At 60.8% G+C, this 11,789-nt stretch overlaps 1 protein-coding gene across 4 annotated transcripts in view; it reads right to left on the bottom strand.

Annotated features, from left to right (window-relative positions):
• Nucleotides 1-50: 50 nt before the first annotated feature.
• MROH1 (maestro heat like repeat family member 1) overlaps nt 51-11,789 on the bottom strand; it is an 87,842-nt gene continuing 76,103 nt past the window's right edge. For 3 of the 4 annotated variants that reach the window (XM_079132116.1, XM_079132119.1, XM_079132117.1), the window contains 12 exons: nt 8,553-8,707; nt 5,780-5,945; nt 5,106-5,299; nt 2,835-2,972; nt 2,433-2,547; nt 1,934-2,080; nt 1,543-1,731; nt 1,117-1,272; nt 918-1,052; nt 742-844; nt 604-669; nt 51-283 (listed from right to left, as the gene is read on the bottom strand). In XM_079132116.1, the coding sequence (XP_078988242.1) occupies nt 198-283; nt 604-669; nt 742-844; nt 918-1,052; nt 1,117-1,272; nt 1,543-1,731; nt 1,934-2,080; nt 2,433-2,547; nt 2,835-2,972; nt 5,106-5,299; nt 5,780-5,945; nt 8,553-8,707 (1,650 nt within the window). In that variant the 3' untranslated portion in view covers nt 51-197. Of the gene's footprint in view, nt 284-603; nt 670-741; nt 845-917; nt 1,053-1,116; nt 1,273-1,542; nt 1,741-1,933; nt 2,081-2,432; nt 2,548-2,834; nt 2,973-5,105; nt 5,300-5,779; nt 5,946-8,552; nt 8,708-11,789 lie in introns of all 4 variants that reach the window. The other variant, XM_079132118.1, reaches the window with a different exon arrangement.

The following is an 11,789-nucleotide window of genomic DNA, read 5'->3' as shown; positions in this document are numbered from 1 at the left end:
GGCTTTATTGGGAAACAGGTGGGGGCACACTGGCTGGTCCAGTCTGGCCCCAGCACCCTCCCTCCTTCCCCACCAGCAGGGCCGGATCCGGGTGCCGCCTGGCAGGCCTGCCCTCACCCTCCCTGCCGACAGAGGTCGTGGGAGGCCTTCCTCTGCAAGTGCAGGTGCAGGGTGCTGCTCGTCGGGTGCTGGCCCCCTCAGGCAAACTTCACCAGGCGGCCCAGCGTCTCCGCAGACTTCTCCCGCACCCCAGGCGCCGGGTCCCGCAGCAGGAGCTGCAGCGCTGGGGACAGAGAGAGAGCGGGCTGTGTGCACGTCCGTGCCTGCTCTTGGGGCCGCCCACAGCCTTCCTAACTGAGCTCTGCTGGAAGGGCTTGGGAGCCAACGGAAAGATAGTTTTTCCTTTTTTAGTGTTTTTTAAGCTCTTTTGGAACAGTTAGGAAGTTTCCGTGAATTACTAGAGACGATGAGGTCACCAGTGACAGGGAAAAAAATCCTGAAATCCAGGAAAATCACTTAGTCCCTGCAGATGCCCACAGGGTCACTGGGGCCCAGCAGAGCTGGGCAGGTTGGGGTGGGGAACTCAGGCTGTGGGCCACACACCTGCAATAAGTTGCTCCAGGTCCACCTGTGGTTGTTGCTCGGGCTCTGCGTGCAGCACCAGGAACCCTGCAGTAGGTGGGGTTAGGTGTGTGGCAAGGGTGGAAGTGGGCCCCCCCAGGGGCTGGGGCCAGCACTCACCTGTGAACATGGGGGCAGCAGCACGGACCTCTTCCAAGGTGCTCTTAAAGTAGAACAGGTTGGTGCTCACCAGGCGGCCCAGCAGGTCTGGGAAGTGATGCATCTGCAGAGGTGGGTCAGGCAGTAAGGGTGGCCAGCTCAGCCTGGGCAGGGCCTCCCCCTTGTGCCCACCTCACCAGGGTCTTGCAGGTGGAGTTGAGGAACTCCCCAAAGTGCAGGCTGCGTCCCTCTTGCAGGTGTTTGTGGATGGTGGCTGCCAGCTCCTCACAGTCCAGGTTGGGGATGCACATACACAGGGCAAACCTGCAGGCCTGCAGGCCACCGAGTGAGCCCTGAGCCCACTAAGGGTACCCCTGCCCCACACTGGCTACTCACACTGGCCACAGGGGCTTGAGGGTCCTGCAGGTGCAGCAGCAGGGGCACCAGCGCCCCCACAACCTGCTCCAGGAAGACTTCTTCGCAGTCCCCGTGGCAGGCCTTGTTGAGGTGCCCAAAGAGGCGGATGGATGCTTCCCGAAACTCCACCTTTTCCTGGCAGGGGTGTTGCCCTGTCACCTTACCATGCCTCTCGCCTCTGTCCTCCCCGTCCCATGCAGTGGGTGGACCTGGGAAGAGGACTGAGGCTGCCACCAAAAGACTACTGGACAGGGGTGGGGGAGGGCAGGTCCAGCACAGCATCATGCCTATTGAGGTCTAAGTGGCAGGTGGAAGTACAGCTCATGGGACCCGTGGGGAAGCAGCAGGGACTGGCCAGGGGCCACGAGTCAGCTTCAGCTGATACCCCACCCCACCATGGCCTACGCTGTCGAAGAAGGGCCGGATGCGGATGGCTATGTGCAGCAGCACCAAGCGCAGGTCCCAGGGCTCCACCAGGTCCAGGAGTCGAGCAAGGCCCACCATGGCCTCCAGGGCTACCAGGCCGTGTGGGTCATCCCCGTCGTCCAGCCCACTGATCATGGCCGTCAGAAGCTGGGGGCCGTGGGTCCGCACCTGGGAGCCCTGCATTCAGTCTGTGCTCCATTCACAACCCCTTACAGCCACACTCCCTTCGCAAGCAGCTGCACACAGCGACCATTGTGTACCTGCCGCCACACCCATGGCTGCCCTGATCTCCATGGCCTAGCCAAGCAAGCCCCCCCACACTTCCTCCCACCAGGACAGGGGTGGTAGGAGGCTGGCCTGCTGGACCTACCTTGTCAGGGGAGCCAGAGGCAATGTTGGCCAGGCCACGCAGCACCAGCCTCCGCACACCGGTACTTGAGTCCTTCTGCCGAGCTGCTAGGTTGTCCAGCAAGGACTCCAGGAGCATCAGGTCATTGACCACATTGCTGCTGAGTAGCTGGAGGCAGAGCCACAGCGACCACCTATTGCCTCCTACTATAATACTGCAGCTGAGCAGGGGAGCCAGGACAGGCTGGGGACCTGCTCTCCCTCAGGTCTGCACAGGCACCCCCACCTCCACCCCTGGCCTTCCACTGCCAAAGGCCTGGCCATAGTTTTAGCTCCCATGGCCATTAAGGGTCTGGGAGCCCTGTCCACCAACCTGTAAGTAAGGTGGGCCTACCAAGGGTCTTGCCAGGAGGAGACTAAGCAAGCCCCACAGGGGCTGAGGAGGCAACGCTGCCTGCAGGTTCCCATGCAGTGATGCACAGCAGCGTGCCATGACCACCCCACCTCCCTCAGGCTCCTACCTCAGCCAGGAAGGCGGTAGAGGTGACCCTCTGGATCTCATACACGCTGTTCTGTGTGCACACAAGCGTCTTCACCACGAGGGGGAGCCGGGGCCCTGCACACCTGGCCATGGCACTGGGGAAGGAGGTCCCCAGGGGTTTAAAGGCTGAAGCTGCCTGCCTGGAACTTGCAGGATCTGTACAGCCACTCACACGTGGACCTAAGGGCACTACTACCTCCCACCCTGGGTGGCCTTGGCAGCCCTACCCAAGCCCTGCAGTTTCTTCCTCAGACACCCCCTTCCAGAGGCATTGCCTTCTGGCTCATGGAGGCCCCCCCCCCCCCCCCCCCCCCCGTCCCCAGGTGTCTCCAGGGGTCCCAGGCTCTCAGATGGCCCCTGAAACAGAACCCAGCCTGTGTACCTTGCCAGCTGGGTGACTCCCTCCTCGTGCCCTGCTGAGGTCCGGAGCAGCTCCCAGCCCCCTTCCAACTCCACACACTGCACCACGTCCTGGCTACCACCTCGGAGCAGCAGGGCCCGGAGAGCATCCACTGCAGAGCTGTGGGGACGTGAGGCTCAGCTGCCTGGGTGGGCCCCACCTGGGGCCTGGAGGCTCCCAGGGAGCCAGGCGTGTGTGTACCCCGCTGTAAGCACACACTTAGGAAGGAGCTTCCAGAGCTGCCTGGCCCTAGCCCTGCCAGTCCACCTTTTACGGAACAGGCTGCTAGGACTGCAGGGAAGTCCTTGGGTGCCCAGCAGGACGGATACAGGGCCTATGACAAAGATCCTCATTTCTTGGCCCGGTGGTGAGCTTCAGGTTAGCCAGAGCCATGGCCTTGTAAAGGCAGAGCCACCGGACCATGCCAGCCTTTCTGGATTCCTCAACCATAGCTGCTACAGGAACATGTGTGACCCTGCCATGTCCAGCTTCCAACCTCTCCCAAATGCCTTTGTTGTGGTGTGCCAACCCAGCTCAGTCAGCCTGCCTGGACACTGCCAGGTGTCCAGGGCCACATGTCAAGCAGCCCTTTGATCTGGATCTCCATGCAGCCAGTTCTTGCCCCTCAGAAGCTTTGGGTTCTCATGTCTGAGATGCTATGTCCACTCTGGGAGACTCCAGGGCCTTCCATGAGGGATGGCAGGCTGGGTCCCTACCCCTCTCCCAGGAGTTAAGCAAGCCCAGGTGCAGGAGCAGAAAATGGCCCAGTGCTGGAGCAGGCTGGCTGAGAAGCATCCAGCTGTCAGTGCTGGAAGGGCACAGGCAAGGGCTGTACTTGGTCCCTGGCTCTCCAATTTCTTGCAGAAGACCTTAGACCCAAGGGCCAGTAGCAAACAGGAGTTGAGACTGAGACCAGGATCCCCAAGGCCTTGCTCAGATAAGCCCTCCCCAGTAGGCAGGGGGCACAACAGCATCAACAGGTGGCTCTAGCATCACCTGGTCCCCAGGAAGAAGCTCACACCAAGGCCTGTGGCCTCACCCAGACCAGTTGTGGGCCACGTGGGAGCAAGGAACAGGGTGCTAGGCTGAGGGTCTGAAGGGCCACGGCTGGCTCCAGTCCCAGGAGTCTTGTCAGCTGGGTCCTGCAGATGTCGGGGCCCAAGGCTCCCAGGATGCTCACAGGTAGATGGAGCTGACTCCGGCATGCCAGGCCCCAGGGCTGTCTGGGCCAGCAGCCGCTCCTTCCCATTCAGTTTCCACTGGGTCTTCGTGGAACCAAGCCAGCCCTGGCACTGGCACCTGCCAGAGCTTACAAGTGGTCCTGAGACTGAACAGCCCTGTGGAGGTGGGGGCACTGGGCGAGTTGAGGCTATCCCTCCATGTGCCCCTGCCCTAGGTACACACCCAAACCTGGACACCTGGGTGGGGCAGAGCCGGGGCAGAGTCAGGGTGGGGGCATGGCAACCCAGGGCTCACTACTGTCCAGGCTCATGGCCCTGGGGCTCACATGGACTGTCAGGGCTGCCTCATGGGTGTTGCTCTCTCTGCTCAGGCTGTCAGCAGCCACGAGGTCTCCCCATGCCAGCTCAGAAATGACCCCAAAGACCAGGACCGCAGGCAGGGGACAGATACCCATGCCATTAAATGTCAGGGACAGCTCAGCCCAGCCTGAATCCACCAGCTGGTTCCACCTCACCTGCCACTGTTCTGCCCTCAGATCCAGGGTGCACTCCACAGAGAGTACAAGACCCCAACCCCTGACAGCCAAGGGGGATGACTCCTGCCCTGCGGCATGGCCGCACTCCAAGGCTGTTCTGCTGGACAGTTTCCTTCCATGCGGACCCTGGTCCATACCCAAAGACCCCCATAGCACCACTGAGAAAGAGTAACATCCTGGTCCCACCTGAACCACCCACCCGGACTGTGGGTGGCTCCCTGCAGAGTCCTTGGCAGCCACCCACAGCCAGCACTGCGACATGGACTTGGACCTGTCCCCACCCAGCATCACCCCCTGTCCTGCCTGCACAGGTAAGAAGAGACCTTCCTTCCCAGCACAAGTGTCTGTGGATATGATGACCGCCCCCAACCCTGCACCAATGGGAGGTGCTGGCTCCCTGGGAACGAACTCTCTCCTGGGTCCTCACTGTGCAGACACCTCAACAGGGCCAGAGACCAGGTGCTCTACCCTCCCTGCCTCCAAAACACCACACAAGCCTGTGCGTCCTAAGTCAGACGGCGACGAAGACCAGTTACCTGCAGGGCTCCAGGGCCCGGGCCAGGGCTGTGCCGGCACCCCTCCTCTCCTTAGCTTGCAGGTTCCTGGGCAGCTGGACTCCCACAGTGCAGCTGATGCGCAGCAGCAGTGCCACAAACAGCTGGGGGTACAGTTCCTGCACTGCAGTCCCCGAGGCGGGGGCGGACACCACCTCGTACAGCGCACAGGTGGCCTGGGGAGAAGCCCCACAGGGTCACACCCACCTCAGCCACATGACCTCGGTACCCTGCACTCCAGGACCCACACAAGCCTATGCCCCTTGGCGTGCAGCCCATGTGCAGGGAGGTACATGGAGGTCTCAGGTTCCCAGAGGAAGGCAGGAGCCCTGGGGCCACTGGACAGCCTGTGCAGCTTGGCCTCTGGGGCAGGAGGCGGGGTGGCCTTCCTGGGGAGGGGGCCTCAGATCACCCGTTCTTGGTTCTTCAGGAGGAGGAAGGAATTCCCACAGCTGCTTTACTGCTTAAAATGTGGTCAGGCTGGGCTTATTTTTTTCCACAGGATAAAACATGAAACGGGCTCCCTTGGGGGCCAGCACCTGCCAGGTTTTACGAGCCTGGGCCGCCATGCAGCTGCCAGGTGCCTTCAGGGCGCCCAGGCCTCCCTGTGGGGGTGGGGAGAATGCCTGGTGCCCCTGGAGCTCCCACTCACTCACCACAAGGGGCAGCAGTGTGGCCACCCGGTGAGGAGTGCTGCCCAGCAGAAAGGCCCGGCTCTCCTTGAACGGGACGTCCCTGCTCATCTTCTCCAGGAGCAGCCCCAGGACCTGTGTGGTCAGGTTGGGCTCCACGGCCAGTGCCCGCCACAGGGCACAGGTGTGACTAGAGAGGTGGGAGGAGGGTCACTGTGAGCTGCTGCTGCCACAGCACCACAGGCACTGGCACCCTGGCTGGGCATCTGCCCACTGCTGCCGTGGTGCTGAAGCCCCCAGCTCCCCCACACTCAGACAAAACAGCCTCAGCTCCAGCATCCTGACCTGAGGTAGGAACTCACCCCTTCCTCTGACCCCAGGGCTCTATCGACAGTGCAGTGAAAGACCAGGAGAAATCTCCAGGGTCGCACACAGGGCCCGAGGCAGGAGAGTGGAGGGGTTGCTGGGGAGCTGCCAGAAACACGCCAGGCCTCTCAAGGAGGCAGAGTCCAGGAGCAGCTCAAGATCACAGCAGACCAGGACACAGGAGAGCACTTGGATGCCACGGGCAGCAGAAAGAGGCCCACACAGTCACTGATGTAGTGCTCAGACTCATGGGAAGCAGCTAGGTTTGTTATCACAGAATTCGGGACAAAGTTCAAAATGCCTAATGGGAACTGGAAACTAAAAATACAGTAAAGTTGAAAGAAGACCAAAGAATCAGCCTGGGAGGCTGAGGCAGGAGGATGGCAAATTTGAGGCCAACCTCAGCAACTCATTAAGACCCTGTCTCAAAATAAAAACTAAAAAGGGCTGGGGATGGGAGCTCAGTGGTAGAGCACCCCTAGGTTCAAACCCCGGTATCAAAAAATAAATAAATACAAATAAAATCATCTGTAGAAATAATATTCAGGAAGGAAAGCCAAAGACACCTTCAAATAAGCAAAAGTGAGAACTGGTCACTAAAGAACCCTTGAGGAAGAGACTCTGGAAGTTGTACCCAAGATAAAGGCAAGTGGTGGTGATCCCAGACACGAAGAGCAGCAGAGCCTGCTCAGTGCGTGCCCTACCCACAGCAGAGGCCCCGCCCTGGGTGGCTCAGCCCAGAGCAGCCAGGCCCACCAGGACCAGGGAAGGGGGGCGGGGGGTGTCCTGCAGGGCCACACAGGGTGGGCCAGCCAGGAGGTGCCAGGGTGTGGGGGAGGCTCAAAGGCCCTGCGCCCTCACAGGCACTGAAACTCGAATCTCCTCTCTCACATGTCAGGAAATATTCTTTTGATCTTTCCCCAACCTTTACAAATGGGAAGCCACTCCTGGCACACAGGGTGCACACACAGCTGCTGGCCACCCACAGCCACCCCACTCAGTGTGCCTGTGCCCCGCAGAAGACCCACGGATGTTAGAGCATTGTCCCTAGAAGACCCGCACTGCAAACAACCCAAGATGTCCACCACCTGGAATCAGGAAAGTGAACTACAGAAGACAGCGTCATGAAGAACAAGCCACCCTGCCGTGTCTCCCAGCAGCACACAGCAAAGAAGCCAGAGCATTGTCCCGTCCATTTCCACAAGGCTCAGGCTTGGGCAATCAGTCACCAGGAGGCTGTGGCTGACGGTGCCCAGGGGCTGGGAGCTGGATGCTGTCTCTGCCGGAGAGTGGTGCGAAAGTCTTGCAGGCACAGAAGTCACTGGGGGCACCGGGACACGCGCCCTCTTCACCCATTTATACCCCCACAGGAAGTGAGATGGGAAATGCAAAAAGAGCAAGCCAAGCAGTAAATATGTGACCAAATTTAACTGAATGAAGACAGCACAAGAGAGTGACTTGGGAGGCTGAGGCAGGAGGATCACAACTTGGAGGGCGACAAGAGCCTGTCTCACAATAAAAATGAAAAGAGTCAGGGGCCGGAGCCGGTGGTCGAGTGCCTGCCTGCGCTCGATCCCCAGCACCACACAGAAGCAGCACACAGCTGTCTAGGGAGCACTGCGCCCAAAGGCACAGGGGCAAGGCCTGACCAAGGGCCAGGAGAAGTGGAGAGGTGACCAAAGCCTGTGATCCCAGGCCGGGGGCGGGGGCTGGTAGCAGCAGGGGCGGAACACAGCTCCCGGTTGCTGAGATGGCACACGTCCCACACGCCTGAAGGTGCCGGGCAGACATGGGCACCAAACGCTCTTCAGCACCAAGCTGTCCCCATTGGAACCGCAGCACCAGGGGACGAGCTGCAAACAGGTGCATACCCCCACCGGGGCACTGGCCCCATGGAGGGTCTTGGCCCTCAGGCCGTGTCCAATGCTGGGGGTGTGCCTAGGAGGGCTCAGGGTACCTGTGGTCAGGAGCTGGGAGGTGAGTTTTGGGGGACACATTGAGACGCCATGAGGACGCGGTCCCTCAAGCTTCCAGAGGGGGACCCATGGTGGGCATGGCCCTGGGAGTCTGTGTGCAGAGGACGAGCCCAGGGAAAGCTGGGTGGAGAGGAGTGGGGGGCAGCCTCCACACCCACTGCAGGCAGAGTCAGCACTGTGGCCCCTGGGGGAGCTGTGTGCAGCCCTGGGCAGTCAGGTGAGCCTGGAAGGGCCTCAGCAGGATCCTGAGGACCTTGAGAGGGACAGCCCCACAGCGCCTGAGAGGCAGGCCTGTCTCTACAGGACTCCTGTCCCCAAGGCCCAGGCCTGAGGTCCCATACAGAAAAGCTGGGCGCACAGGCAGGCGGAGGGCTGGAGAGCAAGCACCGTGCACACAGGAGGCACTGCCAAGGGGTGGACGAGGCGTCACCTAACAGGCTCATGGGCGCTGGTACCTGTCAAAGGGCAGGGGGCTGCCCAGCAGGCTGGACACCACAGCTGCACAGTGCTGGGACGCCAACAGGTACACGCTGTGCTGGGCAGCCAGCAGGATGTGCTCTTCCTGGGTCTCCTGCAGCTTGGAGCGCAGCACACTCACGATCTCTGGCACCTGCAGGGGGGTTGGGACGGGAAGGAGATGTGGAGATCAGGCCACAGACCAGGACAGACGAGGGCCCAGGTCACATGGACAGCCTGGCTGTGGGGGCAGTCCCTGGAGACCAGAGCTCCCAGCTGCTGGCAGAGGTCCAGGCCCCTCTCCTGTGGGTACCAGCAGGTAAGAGCTGGGTTCCATGCGGACCATGACGACGGGGCAGGGCTGTGGCTCAGGGGCAGCTCTCGCCTAATGAGGTCTGGGCTCCACCCCAGCACCAGGAAGGGGCAAAGGAAGGGAAAGGGAAGAGAAGAACGACCAGTGCCTGCGGGAGCCATAAGGGCAGGTGTGGGCCAGGAGCTGCTGTGGAGCCTGACGGGCAGGGGACAGTGGGGCCACGCATGGGCCGGCGGACTCTTGCATCCCCTCAAGCCGACAGCATGGCTGCAGCCCAGCCTTGACTGCTGGAGGCAGAAACTGCAGACTGTGACTGCCCCCCACGGGGAGGCAGGCTGGGAGCAGGGAAGACGGAGCGGATGCGACCTGGGCAACATGGCCAGAGTCTGGCTCCCCAAGTCCAGCAGCCCCGAGCACGGCCTCGTCTGGTGGATCCCCAGCCCGAGGGGTGCTGGCTGGAGAGCCTCTTCTCTGGCCTCAGCCATGGCAGTGCCCCCCCAAGGCTGAAACCCTGGAAAGCACAAAGTGGGCAGCTGACACACTGAGTGGCCTGCACAGCTGGAGAGAGAAGAAAGGCCTGTCCTGGTCAGCGAGGACCTTCAGCAGGCCCCGCCCACTCTGAGGCACAGAAGGCCCAGTGGCTGCCCTGACCAGCTCAAGTGGCGGCTCCCTGGTGTCAGCAGCTCCCTCTGCATCTGCACTCACTGCTGGGCCTTCACTGGCTGTGGACTCTGGCTGGCCCATGGGTCCACCTGGCAGAGCACGTCATTTCCTGACTGTCTCCTACACACTGGGCATGCACTCTGCCACTGGGCACACCCAGGCCCCTGGAGGTGGCACTGGGCTTCCAGCGGGGCTTTTCCACACGGGACAAGGCCCTGAAGGCTGAGGCAGACTGATGTCGGCAGGCAGCACGCCTGGCATGGACATGGCTGTGGACGGCTGGTCTCCTTGCTCACTGCCCCGTCACAACTCCAGGGCTGCCTCGCACGCCCAGGTCCTGCAGATTCTGCCTCCCCAGGGGAGGCTGCACCCTGACCTCCCGGGCCCTCACCAGCCCTGTCAGGCCTCGGGCAGAGGTGCCTCCCTCACCACGTGTCCCGTGGAGCACATGCACCCTTCCTGTCCACCCAGACTTAGCCGCCTGTTCACAGAGCTTTGTGGAGACCAGTCCAAGAGCCACGACGGCCGTGTGCTTCTGCACATCCATGGAGCCACTTGAGAACACTGCACACCCCAGACGAGTCCCGGCCCCTGCCCAGTCCCCGAAGCCTCCGCCTGTCTTCCACCTCTGAGGTCTGCCTGTTGTGCACGTTTCTTGTGGGTGGGACTGCGCAGTGTGTGGCTGGTGTCTGGCTCCTCTCACTCAGTGCTGCTCCCAAGGCCAGCTACTCCATCTGTTCACTACCGTGGACAGCTGAGGCTGCTGGGTGAACACGTTTTAGGCTGAGCTCACCCTCAGTTCTCCTGGGTGTGTGCAACTGGGGCTTTGCATCTTTCTTCTTTCTTTTTTTCACTTTTTTGAGTACTGGGGATTGAACTCAGGCTGCTTTACCACTAAGCTGCATCCTCAGTCCTTTTTAAAAATCTTCTTTTGAGACAAGGCCTCCCTAAGTTGCTGAGGCTGGCCTGGAACTTGCAATCCTCCTGCCTCAGCCTCCCGCGTCACTGGATCACAGGCAAGGCCACCACACCTGGCCATCGGTGTCCGACTTTCTGAGTGCCTACCAGGCGTCCACACAGCTGCCCCTCTCCTCCCCAGTGGTCTGCTTTAATGGGGCCTTTGCTTTTCTCAGGGTCCCTGGGCTCCCAGAGTGCATCCCCTCAGCCCATGGAAGCCCTCTCCAGCCTGCAGCACAGCAAGCTGGCACCTCCTGCCTTCCCAGCCCTGCTACACGCTCCCTCTGTTCACGGTCATCTGTTGGTTGGTTTCCAGAGATGGAACCCAGGGTGCTTCACCAGCGAGCCACCTTCCCAGTCCTTTTTATCTATTATTTTGAGACAGGGTCTCACTGAGTTGCTGAGGGCCTCATGAAATTGCTGAGGCTGGCCTGGAACTTGTGATCCTCCTGCCTCAGCCTCCTGAGTTGCTGGAATCACAGGTGTGGCCACCATGCCCAGCTACGATCATCTGTTTCTAAGAGGTCCCCCTGCTGGGGTCTCTCAGGGAAGGGAAGAAAAGAGGTTCGCCTAGCACTAGTGGACCCCCGATACAGGAGCCAAGTTGCGGGGCGACACGGGCACCAGGCCCTTTCCTGTTCAGCTCTGAGGCCGGTGTTGGCAGCACTGCTCCTGTGGGCCACCATGACCAGCTGGCTCGGTGCGTCAGGTCCATGGAGGGAACCTGTCTTTGTCAAGAGCACAGGGACACAAGGCTCAACAAGCTCCTAGAGGAAACAGAGGGTGAAAGCTTCAGGACAGTGGACATGGCAACCAAACAAGACCGGCGGACTGGACGGCATCAACCGGAGAACCTCCTGCCTCAAAAGAAGTCAGCAGAGTGCAATGGCGACCTACAGAATGGACCTGACAAGGGTCGCTACCCGAGCAGTGCAAACCACGGCAGGAGAAACAAGGACAGCCAATCGGGAAACACGCAAAGGACTCAAACAGACATCTCTCCAAAGACGAGGCAAAAACGGCCAAATAGCCACGAAAAGACACTCGGCCTCAGGACTACGAGGAGTGCACATTAAGACACGATGAAACATGCCACACACCCACGGGGCCACTGTCAAAAAGGACAAGTAGAGGCTGAGGAGCCCTGGCAAGCACCGGTGAGCACCGTTGGAAGGTCTGCGCACAGCAGCCCTGGGCACTGCTGGTGGGGATGTGAACAGGAGAGCCAGGCCGAAAGCTGCAGGGAAGCACCTCGGGAAGGCACAGGCTGCCACGAACCCCAGGAACCCCATTTCTGAGAACC

Source organism: Sciurus vulgaris (assembly GCF_902686455.1).
Source record: "Sciurus vulgaris genome assembly, chromosome: 1".
Taxonomy (NCBI): Eukaryota; Metazoa; Chordata; class Mammalia; order Rodentia; family Sciuridae; genus Sciurus; species Sciurus vulgaris.
Note: the sequence above shows the minus strand (reverse complement) of the source record. Positions and strands in the feature narration are given on the sequence as shown.